The sequence below is a fragment of the Salmo salar genome, chromosome 28 (genome assembly GCF_965601325.2).
Source record: "Salmo salar chromosome 28, fSalSal1, whole genome shotgun sequence".
Taxonomy (NCBI): Eukaryota; Metazoa; Chordata; class Actinopteri; order Salmoniformes; family Salmonidae; genus Salmo; species Salmo salar.
The window spans coordinates 9,582,909-9,604,520 of NC_138318.1; the positions used below are offsets into that span (position 1 = coordinate 9,582,909).

Sequence of the window (21,612 nt, forward strand, 5' to 3'; positions counted from 1 at the left end):
TTTGTTGTCCTTAAGCCATTTTGCCACAACTTTGGAAGTATGCTTTGGGTCATTGTCCATTTGGAAGACCCATTTGTGACCAAGCTTTAACTTCCTGACTGATGTCTTGAGATGTTGCTTCAATATATCCACATAATTTTTCTTCCTCGTGATGCCATCTTTTTGAAGTGCACCAGTCCCTCCTGCAGCAAAGCACAACATGATGCTGCCGCCCCCATGCTTCACGGTTGAGATGGTGTTCTTCGGCTTGCAAGCTTCCCCCTTTTTTCTCCAAACATGATGGTCATTATGGCCAGAACAGTTCTATTTTTGTTTCATCAGACCAGAGGACATTTCTCCAAAAAGTAAGATCTTTGTCCCCATGTGCAGTTGCAAACCATAGTCTGGCTTTTTTATGGCGGTTTTGGAGCAGTGGCTTCTTCCTTGCTGAGCGGCCTTTCAGGTTACGTCGATATAGGACCCGTTTTACTGTGGATATACATACTTTTGTACCCGTTTCCTCCAGCATCTTCACAAGTTCCTTTGCTGTTGTTCTGGGATTGATTTGCACTTTTCGCACCAAAGTACGTTCATCTCTAGGAGACAGAACGCGGCTCCTTCCTGAGCAGTATGATGGCTGCGTGGTCCCATGGTGTTTATACTTGCATACTATTGTTTGTACAGATGAACGTGGTACCTTCAGGCGTTTGGAAATTGCTCCCAAGGGTGAACCAGACTTGTGGAGGTCTACAATTATTTTTCTGAAGTCTTGGCTGATTTCTTTTGATTTTCCCATATTGTCAAGCAAAGAGGCACTGAGTTTGAAGGTAGGCCTTGAAATACATCAACAGGTACATCTCCAATTGACTCAAATGATGTCAATGATGTCAATTAGCCTATCAGAAGCTTCTAAAGCCATTACATCTTTTTCGGGAATTTTCCAAGCTGTTTGAAGGCACAGTCAACTTAGTGTATGTAAACTTCTGACCCACTGGAATTGTGATACAGTGAATAATAAGTGAAATAATCTTTCTGTAAACAATTGTTGGAAAAATGTCTTGTGTCATGCACAAAGTAGATGTCCTAACCAACTTGCCAATACTATAGTTTAACAAGACATTTGTGGAGTGGTTGAAAAATGAGTTTTAATGACTCCAACCTAAGTGTATGTAAACTTCTGACTTCAGCTGTACATAATGTCCTCTCAGCTCTTGTTGTTTTTGGGCACCATTGATTACAGATGTGTCCTGATGCATTGCTAATGAGCACCAAGGCATCGCCTGAAGTTGTAAACAAGCTTTGTGGAACTGAACCCACTTTTGATCGTTACATGGCACTCACACTAACATATAGGCATGCGTTGAGTTCACTGACTGAGAGGTCCACTGATATTGACTCTTGTGAAAATGTATTTTTATCACTGATTGATATAACGAGAGCACTGATGGGTACTTACACACACTCCAATACAACATTGAGTGCCCTGACACAGAGTATACTTACTATGAGTGTGCATCGGAGCCGATACGATTCTCACTCTACAGATACTGACGTTTTGTCTGTGCTCACTGTTGGCTCAGAACGTGCCATGTTTTGATCTTCAGAGATGCAGAATTCCACGTGAGTGGGAGATGTCAAGATATGTCACGGAGGAGCTTGATTCACAGTTCTGATAGGGTGGATTGGCACATTTCTCTGACTCGTTAATGGATTCACTGGTCTCACAGTCAGTCAGCACCTTCTGCTCTCTCTCGCGCTCTCCGCTTTTTGGTTCAATGGTTTGAAAGATGTGACGCTCAAACGTGTTCACAGGATCTGCGTCTGACTCGCATGCCGTTCCCTTTTATTAGACCTATGTATCCTCAACTCTCATTGCGAGTGTTAACACTACACAGTTTGAAACTCCTAAGGATGTCAATGTGAGCACTGTGCACTGTGAGCCATGTGTGACAATTATAAACACCGCCTCAAGGCAGTTTCTCCACAGACACGCGCAGACAAAACAAGTGACCACTGTCCCAGATATTCTCCTCTAGTTGCAGGTAATAACAATAGCCACATGATGGCAGCAAAATGCTTTTTCATGGTTAGGATCCATTTGTGAATGGTAGGGGCTGTGTGACCGGATTCTCTTGATGCCTATCCTCAATAGGTAAACAACTGTACCTCCTGTGCATGTGCTACTTCTCGGCGAAAGGAGTGTTGCACAAACGATGTCTGCGGTAACTATAACATCGACATGATTTAGCCTACAAACGTCTGTTGTAACTAATATACGACGTGATTAACACGCAGGCGGCCTACAAATTAATGCCTTTGTTGTAACTACAATGCCATATTGCAGTATTACAAACATAAGCAGGACACAGACAGGCAGTCTAAATAGAGATTTAATGTAACTTTTTTTTTTCTCCAGGTTTGGGAGTTGCATGCAGCTATCTTGTCAGCATACCTTCGAAGATTACATCATTGCAAACATAAGCACGAGGCAGACTGGGAGTCAAATGACTTGTGTTCTTTTTTTCAGCTTGTCAGTCTACGATATGGCAGCATATGAATGGGAATGCTGAGAATTTAGTTTCAAGGGACTAGTCCTCTAAAGGACTAGTAAAGGCCCAGTACACTACTTCAGTTGTGTTGTTGTTGATTTTTCAGGGGGGTGCTGCAGCACCCCTACTTCCTGCAGCTATGGTTGTAACCATGTTTTAGTTCACTGTGTATACACTGTGACAATCCAGAATAACAAGGCGAGTAGTAAATGGATCCACTTTTTCGATCCAGTATGGACACTATACTGTACATGCAAACACATAAGGGATGAGAGGCCCAATTCGATAGGTTGTTGTACATGGCTTACACTGTCTGCACCCAATGTTTCTCATTTTAAAACTCCATATATAACCAACAAGCTCCTTCAAAAGCACTCCAGAATGGAAAGTGTGTTATCTTGCTGAGACAGACAAAAGGCCCTTGGGTTACCAGTGACCTGTGCTCATTTGGACCGCATGCACTTATGTCAGTCACATTAAGACTAATTGGACCACTGTGTCTGTGACATACAGATGATGTAAAATGAGCAGAGGCTCAAAATGCATCCCACTGAATGCTCTAAGGTCTGTATAACGGACAAGTTAGAGAACGGTTTATCTTGCCTTGTTTCAATGCTGGAGATAATTGTCAACTGGAGTGCATTTATAGTTTTTTTTTTTTCAAACACTTTGGTGCTATTTTCAAAACTCTTAGTTCAAAACTCCAAACTGGTAACACTTTCAGGGCGGTAGGTAGCCTAGTGGTTAGAGCCTTGGGCCAGTAACCGAAAGGTTGCTGGGTCGAATCCCTGAGCTGACAAGGTAAAAATCTGTTGTTCTGCCCCTGAACAAGGCAGTTAACCAACTGTTCCCCAGGAGGCTGTCATTGTAAATAAGAATTTGTTCTTAACTGACTTGCCTAGTTAAATAAAGGTTATTTATTTATTTGTTTTACATTTCAATGTCAAGTCTTACGTTTAATACCTTTTTATTGTGCATTATTTTGTTTGGAGACATCAGAAAGGCTGGAGCCTGAGTAGCAGCGAGAAGTTGGAAGCACTGCTTGCAGAGTTTGTGGACGTCTTTGCAGCACGAGACAAAGACTGCTGGAGAACCTGTATGGTCCAGTACTCTATGGATATTGGTAATGCAGCACCAATCTGTTTGTGGCCACATCCCAGGGTTGGGCTCCCTGCCCAGTCATGTGAAATCGATAGATTAGGGCTTAATGAATATATGTAAATCGACTGATTTCCTTCTATGAACTGTAACTCAGTACAATCTTTGAAATTGTTGCATGTTGCGTTTATATTTTGGTTCAGTATAGTTGTTTTAACAACCAGTTAATCCAATAGCAAAAAATGCAAGATACATGTTTCAGAATTTCCCATTGAATGTAATCTGTTACAGCACAGTAAATTACAGTACATGACCCTGTTTTCACATTAGGCAAAACACTTGCCCTACTCATCAAAATTGACCTGTCAACAATTGGAAATCATGTGTGGTAGACACCTTTTCACAATCAAAAATAAAGAAACAAATTAAATGATTGAAAGAAATGTAGCGTTTAGCAGGTCCTAGTTTGCATCAAGCCTGTCTTGACCATAGGTTCTCATTGACATCGCAGTAATGTCCTCATTGTTCATGCATCTGGGGAAAAACCTTTTGGCATGCTGAATCCAAGACTGACATAGGTCTGGATTGATGTAATTGCAGTCCTCATCCAAGGTCTGAAGGACAGTGTCACGCTCATGGGGATGGCAATCATACACCTTTCACCTGTATTGAAATCATGTATTGTATTGTACTTATTATTGTAGTGGTCCAGTGTGGGCTCAGTTTCTGAGAGCATGTCACTAGCAACACAGTTTCTGAGAGCATGTCACTAGCAACACAGTTTCTGAGAGCATGTCACTAGCAAGTTGTGGGTCCGATTCATACTGGGGTCACATACAAAAATGTGTGGATACTGGTGTCACTTTGGATAAAGGCACCTGCAATTTCAGTAAAGCAGTGTGACCCCAGGAACTTCATTTTGGATACATGTTTACTTTACAAAGGATGCATTTGTTGTATACAGTATTTGTTATATAGAGTACTTTTTTTCATAATAGTCCTCATCAAACCAGTTTAAAATCTATAGGGATACCGAACAGTTAACTGATGATCAATTTAGAGCAGTCGGATTAAGTGATAGTAAAATGGGTTTTAACAGATGAGAAGACAAGTACATGTCTAAAGTACTGTGACAATTGCATTGTGAAAAGCAATGACTTTATATGAACATGTATTGCAAAGTGAAACACTCATTAAGTTTGGCGAACAAGTGACTGTAGGATTTTGTGTTGTACTTAGTCAATAAAAAAATGTGCTTAGAGTTTTGAAACAACTGCCCTTTTGATGATCTGTTTTGAGTTTTGTACTAAGTGGGATGAAAATGTACCACACACTGTACTGTTGAAAATTGCACCAAAGTGATTGGGGGGAAAATAATGTAATCCCAAATGTATATAAATCTGAAACATTTGTTTATTATCTAGTACTGCTGCTTGTCTGGCTTTGTAATAAGGCCTAAATAGGATTCTGGGCTGTGTGTGCTATGAGTTGCTCACAGGATGGAGCTGTAGACCCTAGTCAGAATCGTGTCCTTATTTGGCATCACTATTACAATACGTCATCAAGTCTGCGGCTAAGTAAGCATAAGCTACCAAATGAAGCTTGGGTTAAAAAAGAAGATTAGGAAAAATATCATCCTAAACTCAAGGGAACAATGATAACACAGAAAGACTGGTCTCATTTATGTCAAATAGAGCCATAAGAGAGAGAACCTGTTGGAAGAGATTGTTATTTTTGATCTGTACTTTCTCCGTTTCCGGGACTTGTCACAGACATTAGCTCAAACACAATGATCTATCCAAACTATTAATCAGTGTTTGCAATACCATTGTTACCCCAGTGTTTTGGGGTCAAACCATGCTGCTTCAAAGGGGTGAATACCATCCTCATTGTCACCCTGCCTGATCATAATTAGAAGTGGTCAGCATGTTTTATCGGTCTCAAACCATGATGAGTATTGCCCTAATAGTGGGAATGGGAGTAAACGTCTTCACATTACTGCATACAGTACGTATCTGCACATTACTATTGAAACCATGCAATATGTTGTGCAAAGTAATTGATTACACAATTGGATAAAATACGTAAGGGATAATCAACGAGAGGCTCTATGCGTTCTGTGTAACAATAAGGTTTGACCAATAGTCCTATACATCTACCCGAATCCTCACTGATCATGGAACTGATATGACAACGGTCCAGTCATCATAAACGGTGCGCTAGGCTTCAGGGTTACACTGCCAGCCTTGGTCTGCGTTCAATGATTCCATGATGATACCGTCCCTTATAAAAAAAAGATTGCAGTTTTGAAACTGCAGTAAAAAAATGCAGTAAATGCAGTCGACTGTTGTCACATGGAATGACGCTGGAGAGACGAAGCAGGTACGGGGAGTCAAACATTTTAATATAGACCGGACATGGAACGAGACAGTAGCACCGTCAGCAAAGTCATAATACAGACAAAAAACAATTAATGCAGCAGCGGGGAACAGAGCAAGGGAACTGACAAATATAGGGGAGGCAATAAACAGACGATGAGTGAGTCTAGGTGAGTCCAATATCGCTGAAGGCAGGTGTGCGTAAAAGATGATAAGCGTGGGTGATGCAGGGCAGCCTGGCGCTTGAGTTGGGGAAGAGCGGGAGCAGACGAGACAGGTGTGGTATTTTGGACGCAATAAGTGCAGAGTAATGCAGTTATACTGCAATGCACTGAAGTTATACTGCAATCTTTTTTCGTCCGGGATGAAGTGGGCTACATGTGCCAAATTATTGAATTTGTATTATGTTAAATATTATCCACTATTGCTAGCGACCCTCAGGATCAACCACAGGGATGTGACAGGAAAGATAAGGAAACTAATAATGTCATGGAATGATGCTAAATGTAAGCTACATATCGAAAAAGTGACAGTTAAAGATTTGTGATATTTTCGGGCAAAAATCATTGTTTTTGCTGCGGAAATCCTGACATTATGTTCAATTTATCGCGAAAATGTTCTGATGAGGGAAAAAAATAGTTGACGTGTGGCTTGATTGAACCATATTATGCAGTAAATGTGTGGTGATTGGTTGAAAATACGAGCCCTCTTTTTGCAATGGGTCAGTTTAATGCGATAATATTCTGATGATTGGTTTGTTTTATGCGGAAATAGTGCAGTGATTAGTCAAATTTGAAAGGCCTTGCATAATATGCAGGAATTGTTGATTTAGCAAAAAATTGTACGTTCGCAGAATCCTGGAGGGACTGATTACTGATGGTGGCTACCGATAGTGGATAATATTTAACACGATAAAAATAGTTTAAAAAGTCTGCGTTGAAATTAAAACATTCTAGAGTGCACAAAGGTTATTTGTCTCGACTTTTACTCTGCACGGATTCGGTTTGTCATCTCATCTGGCTTGCATCTCCAAGATTCATCCCTGAAAGTCATAAGGCCATACAATTTGTATTCTGTTAACCGCACAGCATTTCATATACTTCACTGTGAAAAAAGGGCACTCATAGCCTATCCGTCATGTTGACATGATTCAGTTTTCTTCTATATGACTGGTTTCACGTTAGTCTCCAGCGATCATAAGGAAAAAATAAAACAAAGTATTTGTTATTACAGTCCCATTCTCCAAACAGATTACTCATTGACCTAGCTCTTATCAATTACACATTACAGTGCATGGATAATGGTGTTATTTATATCGGAAATATATGTTTTTCCACTTGGAACCGACAGGTGCTCAACCTTACATCATTGTTTCCTCCAGAATTTGAAAATGTTACATTTTTGGCTCTGCATGAAAGTTGAAAATACCTATTTTCTGGCCGTTGAAAAATAACGTTTTTTTTTCTTACTTATGGATGTTGAAAATACTTATTTTCCGGGTGTTGGACAGACTTCTTTATGGACATCATTGTTTCTATAGCCAAATTTCAACCATACATGCATTCACTTACACTGAGCATACCAAACATTAGGAACACCTTCCTAATATTGAGTTGCACCCCTCAGAACATCCTCAATTCTTCGGGGGATGGACTCTACAAGGTGTCGAAAGCGTTCCACATGGATGCTGGCCCCTGTTGACTCCAATGCTTCCGACAGTTATGTCAAGTTGGCATGGGTGATGGACCATTCTTGATACACACGGAAAGTTGTTGAGCATGAAAAAAACAGCAGCGTTGCAGTTCTTGACACAAACCAGTGCACCTGGCACATACTACCATACCCTGTTCAAAGACACTTAAATATGTTGTCTTGCCCATTCACCATCTGAATGGCACACATACACAATCCAGGTCTCAATTGTCTCAAGGCTTAAAAATCCTTCTTTAAACGGTCTCCTCTCCTTCATCTACACTGATCTTAAGTGGATTTAACAGGTGACATCAATAAGGGATCATAGCTTTCACCTGGATTCACCTGGTCAGTCTATGTCATGGAAAGAGCAGGTGTTCTTAATGTTTTGTATACTCGGTGTATATCAACATGTCAATGAAGAAAGCATTATATCACATTCAATATTATGAATTTCAATTAAAATAAAAAAATGGAGCAAACTAAAGTTTGCAGTAAGGGATATTTTATTATTCAGACCTATAGAAAAAAACAACAGAAACATTCTCAGTAACGGTTACAAAAAGTTTTTCTTGCTATGACAGTGATGTGTGGTTGTTTATCTACCTACCTTGAATGCACTCAAGAGCATCTAAGAGCATCTGCTGAATAAACAGAATGTAAATATAAAACAAACACTTACAAAGCATGCTGGGACCTATTCTAATGAGCTCCAGCCCCAAACAAGTACAAATTTGGTCGGTCTGGAACAGACTGTATCTGAACGATTCATAGATGTCTGAACTGTATGAACTGCACAGTACAGTACGGCTCAGTACAGTAAAGCAGGGCTTCCCAAACTTGGTCCTGGGGCTCCCCCAGGGGGGCACGTTTTCTTTTTTACCCTAGCACTACACAGCTGATCCAAATAACCAACTCATCATCAAGCTTTGAGTATTTGAATCAGTTTTGTAGTTCTAGGACAAAAACCAAAACGTGCACCCAGGTGGGGCCCTAGGACAGAGTTTGGGAAACACTGCAGTAGAGAACAATAGACCAGAGTAGAGCACAGTTCAGTTCAGAAGAGTAGAATACATTAAAGTAAACCAGGTTACAATACGTAAGGCATAAACACCGACGTACCTTGGAAATGGACGACGCAGCGGGATGAGGCGGAGCCTTTTTCCAAAGTAATGTACAGAACGGAGGCGTTTATCCTGCTTATACCACAGTTGCCAAACAAAACACTACTAAATCACACACTTACCGGTATAAATAACATTTTATTGTTGATATTTTCATTTTTATAAGATAATTCACACTTTCTCATCTTTTGGTTGCTATTCGACCCAGTCATTCATTCGATTAGTTCAATATTTATGGAAGCGACCCAGTTGTTTGTTCTATATGTTCCGTTGCCATGCTCGCTGCTAATGTTCTTGTCCCTTGCTAGCTAGTCAACTAACTACAGCTAACACAGTCACAACCTCTGCAGACAGAATAACAGCAAAGTAGTTCCATTTGTGTTTTGTTTAAGCTGTTTTCTAAAGTTTATTGCAACGTACCGGCTGCCTACTCTTCTTCTTTCAGCTGTTTTCTATTGACATTAATTTGGATACATCCCTAACAATGAGCTTATAATGCCCAATTTTGCCTGGCATAGCTAAAAAAATGGCCTTCTCGTCAGAACACTTGACGCTGTTCATTACGAGGAGATCGCATTGCATATTAAACATTAGGCTAGAAACTAGCTAAATAGTTTGTTGCCAGTAAACCTGCCAACGTCACAAAACAGAATTAAAAAATACCAGTTGCTGAAAACAGCTAGAAACATGTGAGAGGATTTGACGTCATTGCTCCACTTACGTCATGACTGCAACAGTAGGGATCAGAGAAATTCATGTTTCATGTTACATCACTCACCACGTTAGGTCAGCAGATGCTCCAAAAATAAGTCAATGCTAGGTAGCTAGCTAAGTTTTTCCTCATTGGACCTACATTTATAATGTATCCAATTTCGGTTTGTGTGGTTGTTGATTTAGTTTTGTGTAACAAGTACGGTTATCATGTGTAGGCGCATACTGGGTCATGATTGCAAGGTGTACCGATATCTTTTCCAACTGTTCCAATATCATTCCCAACTGTTAATTTATCTGGTTTTAATGTCCATGTCTAGAAGGGCATCTCTAGAAATCAGAAACGACTATTCAGCAAAGCTGTGGTATAAAATACATTATCATGTATTATACAGCAGGTGGGTCTAATCCTGAATATTGATTGGTTAAAACCACATTCCAGCTGGCATCTATTCCACAAGTTACCACCAGCTAAATCTATGACATAAAATGGCTATTAACTCCATTCCATCTGACTGCACAATCCACTGTCTCATTAGCCCAGCCAGGCAATTTATAAACTTGATCTCCACTATAAAAAGCATCTAGAAATGATATTACATTTCTTTTAGACTAACGTGTAGTTTTAAACCGTGGAGATTTGTATACATCTTGCTGTCTGTCTCTGACATTTGCAACATTGTTTCAATATTCAAATTTGATCTCCAGCTGTCAAAATAGTAATGAAGGTTTTCTCAGCCAGTCGAAATCATGAATAATTTTTATGGACAGATACAAAGAAATATCAATAGAAAACAGGTCAAACAAAAGCTAGTTTGCAGTCTTAGCAGCGTCAGTTTGAAGTTATTGTGTTAGCTGTGTTGTTGGCTAGCTCATCTCTGAACAACAGTGTCCTGACAAGAGAGCACATTTTCTAAGCCAGGTGAAATTGCACATCATTAGCTCATTGTTATGGATGTATCCAAATAAATGTCACTAGAAAACGGCTTAAACAAATGCAAATACTTTGTTCTTATTATGGCTGCACTGTTTGACGTGACTGTGAGTTGGCTAGCTAGCAAGCAAGGGATAAGAACGTTGCCAGCCAGTATGGCCTAGAACATTTAGAATGAAGGATAGATACAGAACAAAAAGACTTGGGTTGTGTCTCTGGCAACTGAACCGATAGAACAAACAACCAGCCAGCTTGGGTAGCAACCCTAGATTTGTGTGGGGACTATATCTTGTGGAAGGATGAAATAGGTTGAATAAATTAATCAAAATAATGTTTTTAATTAACATGTTTAAATCATTATTTGAATATGTTGGTAACCTGTTGTATAAAAGTGATTATGCCTTCGAAGCCGGTGATTTGAAGGATATACTGACACGGTTTTCTGGCCCTCGACTTCATTTTGGGCCTAACAACATCCGTGCCAATATGTCCTCCAAACACTGGCTTCTCCGGCATTATCACTTAACTATACTGTGCTGTACTCTACTGTACTGAACTATACTTTACTGTGCTCTACTGTCCTGTACTGTACTGTAATGTTCTGTACTTTTCTTTACTGTACTGTACTGTAATGTACTGTACTCTGCTGTTCTAAACTGTACAGTGCTGTCCAAACTTGTGAAACATAGATGTGTATGATTGGTTAAAATCTGAAACAAAGAAGTCTATGTTTGGGCTAAATCCAAGGCTGGTCGGGGCAGATACAATCTGAACCAATTATAGACGTTGAACTCAAGGCCGGTCTGGACCGCACAAAAAAAAGATTTAAAAAAAGACATCCAGTCTGGACAGGACAAAAAAAAAACGTCCAAAAGACATCTGCGTCGGTCCGTGCATACTGGGTTATTACACTCGTGGGATGGATGATTGTGCTTTGGCATCCTGCGAGCGCTGACGCTCACTCTGGGTACTGACGTATGTGAGCAATAAAATGAAACGTATTGCTCGTCACATTTGACCAACCTTTAATTTGAAACTCACCTGAGAGCTTCAAATCAAGCGCAAGAACTGTTCTGCCCGAAATCTGGAGCAAGTGTTCAATTTGTGTAGTGGCACTGAACTGGGAGGTTGCCTTCCATTATCTGTGCATCATTCATATCATTCGCAAAGTTTGCTGCGCTCTTGTGATCCTGACTTCTCTGGAAACTATGGGGACTCTACGCGATCTCCAATACGCACTACAGGAGAAGATTGAGGAGTTGCGACAACGAGACGCGCTTATTGACGAACTGGAGCTGGAATTAGATCAAAAGGACGAATTGATACAAAAGCTTCAAAATGAACTGGATAAATACCGATCCGTTATCAAACCGGCGACGCAACAAGTCCACAAGGCAAGCGTACTACAGGAGCAGCACAGGACCAAGAGACAGGCGATATCAGGAGAGCCCACCGCCTTTGACATTCATGAACTCAGTCATGTCACTCTTCCATTCTACCCCAAGAGCCCACAGTAGGTGTCATATGACCATCTTTGTTCATTGTCTCTTACTTGTTTGCTTACGGCTGTGCGTCTGTTTTTATATCACCATGTCCCTGTTAGAGTGTGAGTCAAATGGTACCAAAAGTGAATCCCATGAAAGCAACATTGATGTCTAGTAAGCTAATTGAATGTCAACACGATGGCTTTACATTTGCCTGTGTTTTCATTTGCAATGAGGTACGTTGGTGTGTGTGTGTGTGTGTGTGTGTGTGTGTGTGTGTGTGTGCATGTGTCTTAATGGCAATATGATATCAGGCAGCCACTATATATTTGCATAATGGATGCTAGTTGTGCAGTGACAGTATGGTTTGTGCATACACCTGGCTGAGTATATATGATAAAACTAGCCTTCCCTCAAGCCTCAGCATAAACATTAGTTTTACTTGAATTTGACACCATTATGGAGAGTCAGTAAACCCAAATCATGCACATCCATTCAACATTTTACATGTTACAGTAATAGTCAGCCTCTGACAGCATACGCCTGACATTTCTAATTTACTTGTTGCTCAAACCCACATTAATCGAGAAGTGTTTAGAAACATAAACTATTCTTATTTAGAATAAAAGTGACTCAAAAATGACACAATATATTATTATTTATGATTCATTTTTATTGGGAACAAAATAATCTGAAACAACTAAAACAAACTGCAAATGCATCCAACAAGTTTGTGGAGTCACAAACTTGATGTAGTCATTACTTGCTAGCACTATGGTACCAAATACTAAACTTTCTACTTTAATAATAAAAAGGAGTGGGAGGCCCGGTGCACAACTGAGCAAGAGGACAAGTGTCTGGAAACAGAAACAGATGCCTCACAAATCCTCAACTGGCAGCTTCATTAAATAGTACCCGCAAAACACCCGTCTCAACGTCAATAGCGAAGAAGCGACTCCGGGATGCTGGCCTTCTAGGGAGAGATGCAAATAAAAAGCCATATCTGAGACTGGCCAATAAAAACAAAAGATTAAGATTGGCAAAAGAACAAAGACACTGGACCGAGGAACTCTGCCTAGAAGGCCAGCATCCCGGAGTCGCCTCTTCCCTGTTGATGTTGAGACTAATGTTTTGCCGGTACTATTTAATGAAGCTGCCAGTTGAGGACTTGTGAGGCGTCTGTTTCTGAAACTAGACACTCTAATGTACTTGTCCTCTTGCACAGTTGTGCACCGTGGCCTCCCACTCCTCTTTCTATTCTGGTTAGAGCCAGTTTGCACTGTTCTGTGAAGGGAGTAGTACACAACGTTGTACCAGATCTTCAGTTTCTTGGCAATTTCCCGCATGGAATAGCCTTCATTTCTCAGAACAAGAACAGACTGACGAGTTTTGGAAAAAAGTTATTTGTTTCTAGCCACTTTGAGCCTGTAATTGAACCCCAAATGCTGATGCTCCAGATACTCAACAAGTCTAAAGAAGGCCAGTTTTATTGCTTCTTTAATCAGGACAGCAGTTTTCAGCTGTGCTAACATGATTCCAAAAGGGTTTTCTAATGATCAATTAGCCTTTTAAAATGATAAACTTGGATTAGCTAACACAACGTGCCATTGGAACACAGGAGTGATGGTTGCTGATAATGGGCCACTGTATGCCTATGTAGATATTCCATTAAAAATCAGCCATTTCCAGCTACAATAGTCATTTACAACATTAACAATGTCTACACTGTACTTCTGATCAATTTTATGTTATTTTAACGGACCAAAAATGTGCTTTTCTTTCAAAAACAAGGACATTTCTAAGTGACCCCAAACTTTTGAATGGTAGTGTGTGTGTGTGTGTGTGTGTGTGTGTGTATATTATTTTCTTTTTTTTAAATGTATTATTCTTTATTTATTCAGGGTCAACCCATTGAGACTACGGTTTCATTCTCAAGGGTGCCCTGATCACAGTAATACAACAATCAAATACAATGTGAAACCAAACAGCAATCAATGCAATGTAAAGTAAAATAAAAATTCAACACAACATTAAAGAAAAATAGTTACGTTTCTCAGCTACTAGGTCCTCAATCAACACTTTAAATTCCCCGAGCAGCACCAGAACATCCAATTACAATTCATTTTGGACAGATAACAGTGTCAGTGTAAGATATACAATATCTGCATAAAACGAAATCATTAGGAAATATTAGGTTAGGAATTTGAGTATTGTAAAAAAATAAAAATGTATATGTTAATCCCTTCAGAGTACAGAACATAACTTTCTATTACAGCACTTTGTTTGTCAAAGCTCAATCAAAGGAGAAAGATTTATTATGTGGAGTCAGCCATTTTTTGTCTCCCAGCTGGCTTTGCATTTTGATACAATCTAAGGCCTATGTAATCCACTGTCAAGATAGACTGTTTGTTTCAGCAAAACAAATAGGTTCTCTCCCTCTCGCCAATATTGTATATGTGTGTGTGGGTGGTAGGGGGGTATTCCCATGGAATGGATTTTTGTGAGGATGTTCATATCTATGAAACAATGTTGTGTTATTTTACCGAATGGTTGCCTGCCTCATGTTTGACTTCTAAAAGCTTTATCTCACTAGTGGATCTACGGTCACACTTCTTCCATCACCACTTTTATCCAGTGTTTGATCACAGCAGCAATACTATAATAATTGTTAGGAACTCCATGTGTGCACTGATGTGACATTCTTTCAATTACATCTCATGCATGCCTTGGAAACTATATTTCTGAAACTGAGTAGGCTGTAAATAATCACAGCCTTTCTCAGGCTTCTGTTTTGGCCTTGGAATGCCATTCTTGGAGCAGTAAATATCCATATGATACTTCCTTGTTTGTGTTTTATAAGCCAGTTACAGAAGTCCTGCTTGTCTCAAAGATAAATAGTTTTTTCAGTACATCTCATAATTATAGACTTCATCAATGTATCTGGTTGGTTGTGGTGGCCCAATTTCCGTCAACCCCAATACTTACCATTAGAACAAGCTACTTCTGAGCAATTCCATGGTAATGGAATTACGCTAAGACTAATACTTTTCACTTTAAAATGTATGCCAAACAAAAACAAACCATACAAATCTATGCACATGGACTACTTTTAACGATTTACACAGAACATTTGACCCAAACAATTTTACTGGAAGAAATGTGCAGATGAAAATTTTGGTAGCAGAATTAAGGTAAAATCTCCCTCAGGTTTTTATGCGACCACATTTTCCAAAAACTCTGTTAAATATCTGCTTCGAATTAAGATTCAAAGATGTCGCACTGCAGAAAGGATCAAATCAAATGTTATTGGTCACATACATGGGGTGGCATGGTAGCCTAGTGGTTAGAGAGCTTACAAGGTACAAATCTGTCTTTCTGACCCTGAATGAGGCAGCCCTCTGTCGGTGCCATCTTGTTCTCATAGGGGGTGTCAGTTCTGACATGACAATTAGTTAAAAAAAAAATCTAATTTGGTTATTTAACTACAGTAAGTGGATTTACACCCGGTAACAGAATTACATCATGGAATTACTACACAGAAATGAATAATTATAGATATGAATGTCATTCTCTTAATTTTATTTGTCACATGCCCCAATTACAACAGTTGTAGATTGTACCGTGAAATGCTTACTTATGAGCCCTTCCCAACAATGCATGTATTCTGAATAGGTTAGACAAAGGTAGAAATATGCAATATCATCCTTTGCATATGGGTATTATTCTACACACTGGCTATTATTCTAAGGATCTCCACCCCAAACAAGACCACATTTGGTCAGTCCAGACCAAATCTGAGTTGTGATCAGGCGCACTTTTATTTGGCAAAAGCACAAAAGACAGCAACTGCGTCCAAATCCTCCAGCCACAGGTAAAAGCCAATAAGCGCGAAAACACTCACAAATATACAAATGTATGACAAATACATACAACTGGTCAAAATACGATACCCGGGGGAAAACCAGTCTGGCGCATCACACTAAACACGTAACAAAACAATTTCACACAAAGACAGAGGAATAAATACATGCAGTGTGATTAGGGAATGTAAACCAGGTGTGCAGGGAACAAGACAAAACAAATGGAACAATGAGAAAATGGAGCGGCGATGGCTAGAAAGCCAGTGACGTCGACCGCCGAACGCCGCCCGAACAAGGAGAGGAGCCGACTTCGGTGGAAGTCGTGACATTTACGTAACTCGATACCATCATGATACTCAATCCCAAATCGATGCCAAAACAATACCATGGAAAAAAAGGATACTGTGCCTATTGGCATTTTGTCTGGTGGTAATGGTGCTACCTTGACAAACATGTCAGAGTGGTCATACCTTCCTGTGTGGTGTCCTGTATGCGAAAGGAGTTCCCTGATCCTGGTGCAGAATACACAGATTTTCTCCCTCCCTATATTGACTAATACCATTCAATTCAATAATTGACAACACAAGTAAAAGTTGTGTCTAGTAAAATGTTTATGCTGAGTGCCAGGGCTCTCCATTCAGAGACACCCGTATCAAGCAATTCTGTCAGTCTGGACTTCATCGCATCATCTTGCAAGTCTCCATGTGCTGGCTCCATACATGTTTCTGTGAACACATACACACATAGTCACTGTTTTAGTACGAATGGCAGGTAGGATAGGTGATATCTGACACACAAACATATACTATGTTGAAGTTTGAACAAGTCAGACTGAACCTACCTAATTCTATTCTCCCCATCGACGACTGTTGGTGAGCAGGCAAGAGGTGAGGTCTTTGTCAGTGCCCCATTTATGGCATGGCAGCGTAGATCAGCTCCTGGCCCCTCATCAAAGATACTGGTCTGTCACACACACGCACTAATGCACAAGCACTGGTGCGTTATCCGTTCATGGTGCTTATGATTAGCATAGTGGAACCAATCTGATCGCTGCGTTCACCTTTTTATTTCACTTCAGACATCATGATATGTGAAGTGAAATAGAATGTCGATCAGGCTGGTTCCACATGTCCTGGACTTTAAATGCATCTAATAAGTAGAAAATAAGCAACAAATAATGTCAGTTTACATAAATTATGTTTCACAATTGGGTTATGAAATGTATCAAAGTAATGAAGTGGGTTACCTTCTGTATTTGTACATATAATGAGACTGTGACAGGTGAAGGTTGCTGGCCGGATACTTGCCAACATGTGGCTGACTGTTCCATTCACAGTAATACTCACAGCGAAGGCATGTCTGCATGATGCTGATGAGCGCCCCCTTGCTGGTCTTCTCTATGCTGCATGTTTGGCTGCAAACTGGACATCTTGAACAACTGCAGCAGGTCATCTTATGAGGTGGTGTTGACTGGAAGGGCCTGTAGTAGGGGGATGTACAGTGTAATAGACAGCAAAGTGGTAAATTACATTTTGTTTTAAAGAAAGGACAAAGATTTTCACAACCAAAATTACTCTATTTGTTGTATCTGCATGGCTGGGGAATTAGCCTACTATTTATCAAGCCTGGTATTTTTAATACAACTTTTCACAGAACACATTGCTGAACATGTTATGATACCCACCTTTGTTCCTTGCGGTAGGTCCTGGCATCCGTTCAAGACCAGGGGATCAGTCTGGCACCCAACTGTGTACTTTGTCGAACAGAAAAACAGGGTCAATGATTGTCATCATCCCTCAATTATAAACATAGCTTTAGAGAGAACGTAATCTTGTTTGGAAGCTAAATTCTATTCCTTACAGATGTTGACTGACTGGCTCTAGATTAGATTAGATTCAGGCCGGTGACGAAGTTACACTATGCAACCATTTGCGACATGTTTTGCTAAGGCCCTGGGTTGGTTTGAGTTTGTTGCCACTACTTAGTACACTGTTGTAGTCGGACATGAGTTAGCTCGTACCACCATATCTGCATCCAATATATATTTGTGCCCTAGACATGGGTTGCATCTCGGAGGCTAATATGACTGTTTCATCTAAATTGCACAAACTTAGAGTGGCATGGAAATACGATGACATTGCTAAAGTAGGCAAATAATTAGAAGGAAACAACTTTACCATATTATGATGTCGTCAAATTTACTTAAGCGAGATGGCAATGTTTCCATTAGTGTTACTAACAAAGTTCTAAAATATAGCTAGCAGTGCTAATGTTAGCTAGCTAAAATATGGTGGTCCCCTCTCTTAGTTAGCTGGCTGAAGTTAAACTGCATTTAAAGTCAAGCAAGCCAAATCTGAGTTGTATTACGGTAGGCTAACATTAGCCAGCTGGCTAGGTAGCTAGTTAGGTAGCTAGCTAGCGATGTTAATGATGATCAAAATATACATAACCAGACACATAACTAGCAATCTATGGTCTCACAACCACTGGGGACCAATGAACTCCAACCACTTATTCTGCATGATAGGGTCATTTGGCAGAGCATGCAAACCATAGCTGTTGGTTGTGCATCGTGTTGGAAGCATGCATTGCATGGTCAATCGGTATATGGCTTTTCAGTCTCAAATAGCCATGATCCTTTGAACGCGTTGGTTGGGGGGCGATGAAACAATGGAGTAGTGATGGGTCGTTCGCGAACGAGTTGTAGGTGAACGTTGGGAGCCGGCTCTCATATCAGAAGAGCCAAATCTATTTAAAAAAAAATTAAGATATGAATAATCAAAAGATTTAAATGAATAGAATTAACTATTTCAAAGAACAAAAAAAGAAATAAAATAATATAGGCCTAAATTCTCAAGCACACACACATTCTTTCTGACTGTCTGCTCAGACTAACAGCATCACCTGTTCCTGTCAATCAGACACGCAGTGTCAACCAATGAACCAAAGATGCGTGAGGGAGGGCCGAGCCAACTAACACAGTCACACCAGAGAGAAGCAAATATAACCACAGGACATGTGACAGAGTTGATGGAAACCCTATGTTCATTAATGGACAGAAAGTTCCACAGAATGGAATATAATCACGTGCTATCAGAAACCGCTGCACTTGATCCCAGGTTTAAGAAGTTAGCCTTCAGTGAGGCCAGAGCGATTGATGAGGATCTTCAAAGAATTACCTCAGCAGCAGGGAGGGACAGCCCCAGCAGTCAGCTGGCTCAGGCACCAGGGCATCAGGAAGAAGAGGGATCAGATGGAGCAGAAGCACCAGCAGTAGTGCCACAAACGTCTGCTGTTTGGATGCTGTTTGATGAGAGAGCAACTGGGGATGCAGCACGAAGGAATCCCTCAGCAGATGCCATAATGGAGGTCTGATCCTATTTGGAGGAGCTGGTGGAAGAACAAGGCCTCTGTCTACCCACGGCTTACTAAAGTCATGACAGGGAGACTCTGCATAGTGGCCACATCCGTTCCCTCTGAGAGGGTCTTCTTGAAAACGGGACAAATAATTACTGAGAGAAGAAACCTCATCAGCTCCTCAAGTGAGGCAGCTTGCATTTCTGAATGCAAATCTCTCATAAAAGCAAAATATGGTCAGCATTGCTGTGTGCTGCTGGTTATAACATGGCAATAAAGAAGAGAGAGAAAAGAGGGACCAGTTTAATGTTTTAAATGAGATGCTGCAGTTTTGCACATTGTGATTTATTTTTCTTTGATATGGTGCAATATTCTATTATGCTGTTCAGATGGTATTCGTTTTGAATGGTTAGATTTATATGCACTTTGTTTATATACATTAAAAAGTTATACTTTAAATGCAAATGTTTAATAGCATTCTTTTTTATAACAAACCAATGCATTTTTAAATACACTGTGGTTAAGGTAGAGTATGATTTCATGTAATCATTTAATTAGGATTGATTTAACACCAATCATAGTCAAACTATCGCAAACTGTTTGACTTGAAAAAATACAAAACATATTTTTTTAAAGAGCTGTTTGGGAGCTTAAAGAGCTGGAATGCCCATCACTACAATGGAAGCACCATTCAATGAAGGGAAGCCAAGTGGGCGGAGGGGTGATTTGCACGTGGAGCTTGGCAAAAGTGGGCATGATTTGTTGACATAATTGTAATCCAAACCCAACCTTCATTTACTTGTTGTGACGTACTCAGGTTCAAAACTCTGTTTTAGACGAGATTGACTTTATTTACACTTTTTGCAGTCCATTTTGACACTAGAATAAATGTTTCTGACTCATATTAATGCCACACAGGCCTTTTCAAGGGGATTAGTTGGTTTTTCGGGCAGTCCTCTTTTTTCGAATCAATTCAACAATCCTACAATCAATTTGACTTTGGTAAAAAACAATCTAACTACATAACATAATGTTAATCATTTATTTGAATGGTAAATCTATTGATAAACAGGGTGAATCAAGATGTAGCCTAGGTCTATTCACAATACAGGTGAATGCATCTTCAATAGGAGTGTGTGCATGCATTGAGTTATTGAGCTTGTTTTGGCTGATTTCACAAGGCTACAGATGACAGACAAATCCCTTCCATTTGGGACTTATTTTATTTTACGGATCAACAACATTTGCATAGAAGTGGCTTATTTTATAAAGGTGCGTGCTTTAACCAGTAATGACGTTATTCACAAGGCAAGAGGGGGGCAGCCCATTGGAGCCCTATTCACACACACAGTCAGTTCCCTGAGGTAATAGATCATCTTTGTGAGAGGCGTAATAGAAAGACCGTTTTTTGAAATCAGCATATTTTGCGCTATGGTTTGCATGTTATCACAAACAAAGTACTGGACTAGTGAATTGATGTTAGCTTCAGCTGTAAACTGAAGCTACTGCTCTAACCGGGGCGGCAGGTAGCCTAGTGGTTAGAGCGTTGGGCCAGGAACCGAAAGGTTGCTAGATCAAATCCCTAAACTGACAAGGTAAAAATCTGTCGTTCTGCTCCTGAACAAGGCAGTTAACCCACTGTTCCTAGGCTGTCATTATAAATAAGAATTTGTTCTTAACTCACATTGCTTAGTTAAACCAAGGTTAAATATATATATATATATATATATATATATATATTAAAATAGCAAGGAAAGGTAGCCTAACAAAGCTGGAAGCTACCAGTATCTTCTTGCATTGTAAAGTTTTTTTTATCATTCATGGACAGTGTTTTGTAAACAGTAATTAACAGTAAAAAAAATTATCTACATGCCGTGTCGCGTTATTCAAGTGTGTTAACGTCTGTGCAGCATGAAGCAGCCCAGACTCCCAGTGCAGGCTAAGTGGAGTAGGCACGGTGCACTCGCGCTATAAGGGGGACATCGGCTGCACTGATAGACAGACTTGATATGTAAGACACATTTTACAGAAGTACCGAAAGAAACAAAAATTCCAGTACCGAACCTTGTTTTATGTTCTAGTATCAAAAAAGTACAGAAGTTTGGTATACCGTGCAACACTAGTGTAGACTGTTTTCACACTCACTTTGACCACCAGACAACAGAAAGAGAAAGAAAACAGTTATGAGCTGAACATAACAGAATGCCAGTGGGAGGGAGGACAGTAGCAGGTGACCTAACTGGGGTTTGTTGCTGTTATGTTTTCCCATTGTAGCCAATTCAATTGCAGTAATTCCTTAACACCGATTTTATTTATATTTTTTTGTATTTCTGTTACCGATTTTATCACTTAATAATGAATAAACTAACTTGGTAGGTCTACCTTTTGTTGTTACTTCTGTGAACTTTCATTATCCTCCCTCGTGGAGGGATTAGAAAAATATCTT

At 40.0% G+C, this 21,612-nt stretch overlaps 1 protein-coding gene across 4 annotated transcripts in view; it reads left to right on the plus strand.

Moving 5' to 3' along the window:
- prkg1b (protein kinase cGMP-dependent 1b) overlaps window positions 1-21,612 on the plus strand; it is a 160,555-nt gene that overhangs the window by 7,092 nt on the left and 131,851 nt on the right. Inside the window, exon 1 of one of the 4 annotated variants that reach the window (XM_014179310.3) lies at window positions 11,384-11,978. The exons of 2 other annotated variants lie outside the window; for them this stretch is intronic. In XM_014179310.3, coding sequence (XP_014034785.1) covers window positions 11,674-11,978 — 305 coding nt within the window. In that variant the 5' untranslated portion in view covers window positions 11,384-11,673. Of the gene's footprint in view, window positions 1-11,383; window positions 11,979-21,612 lie in introns of those variants that run through there. One more of the 4 variants, XM_014179309.3, reaches the window with a different exon arrangement.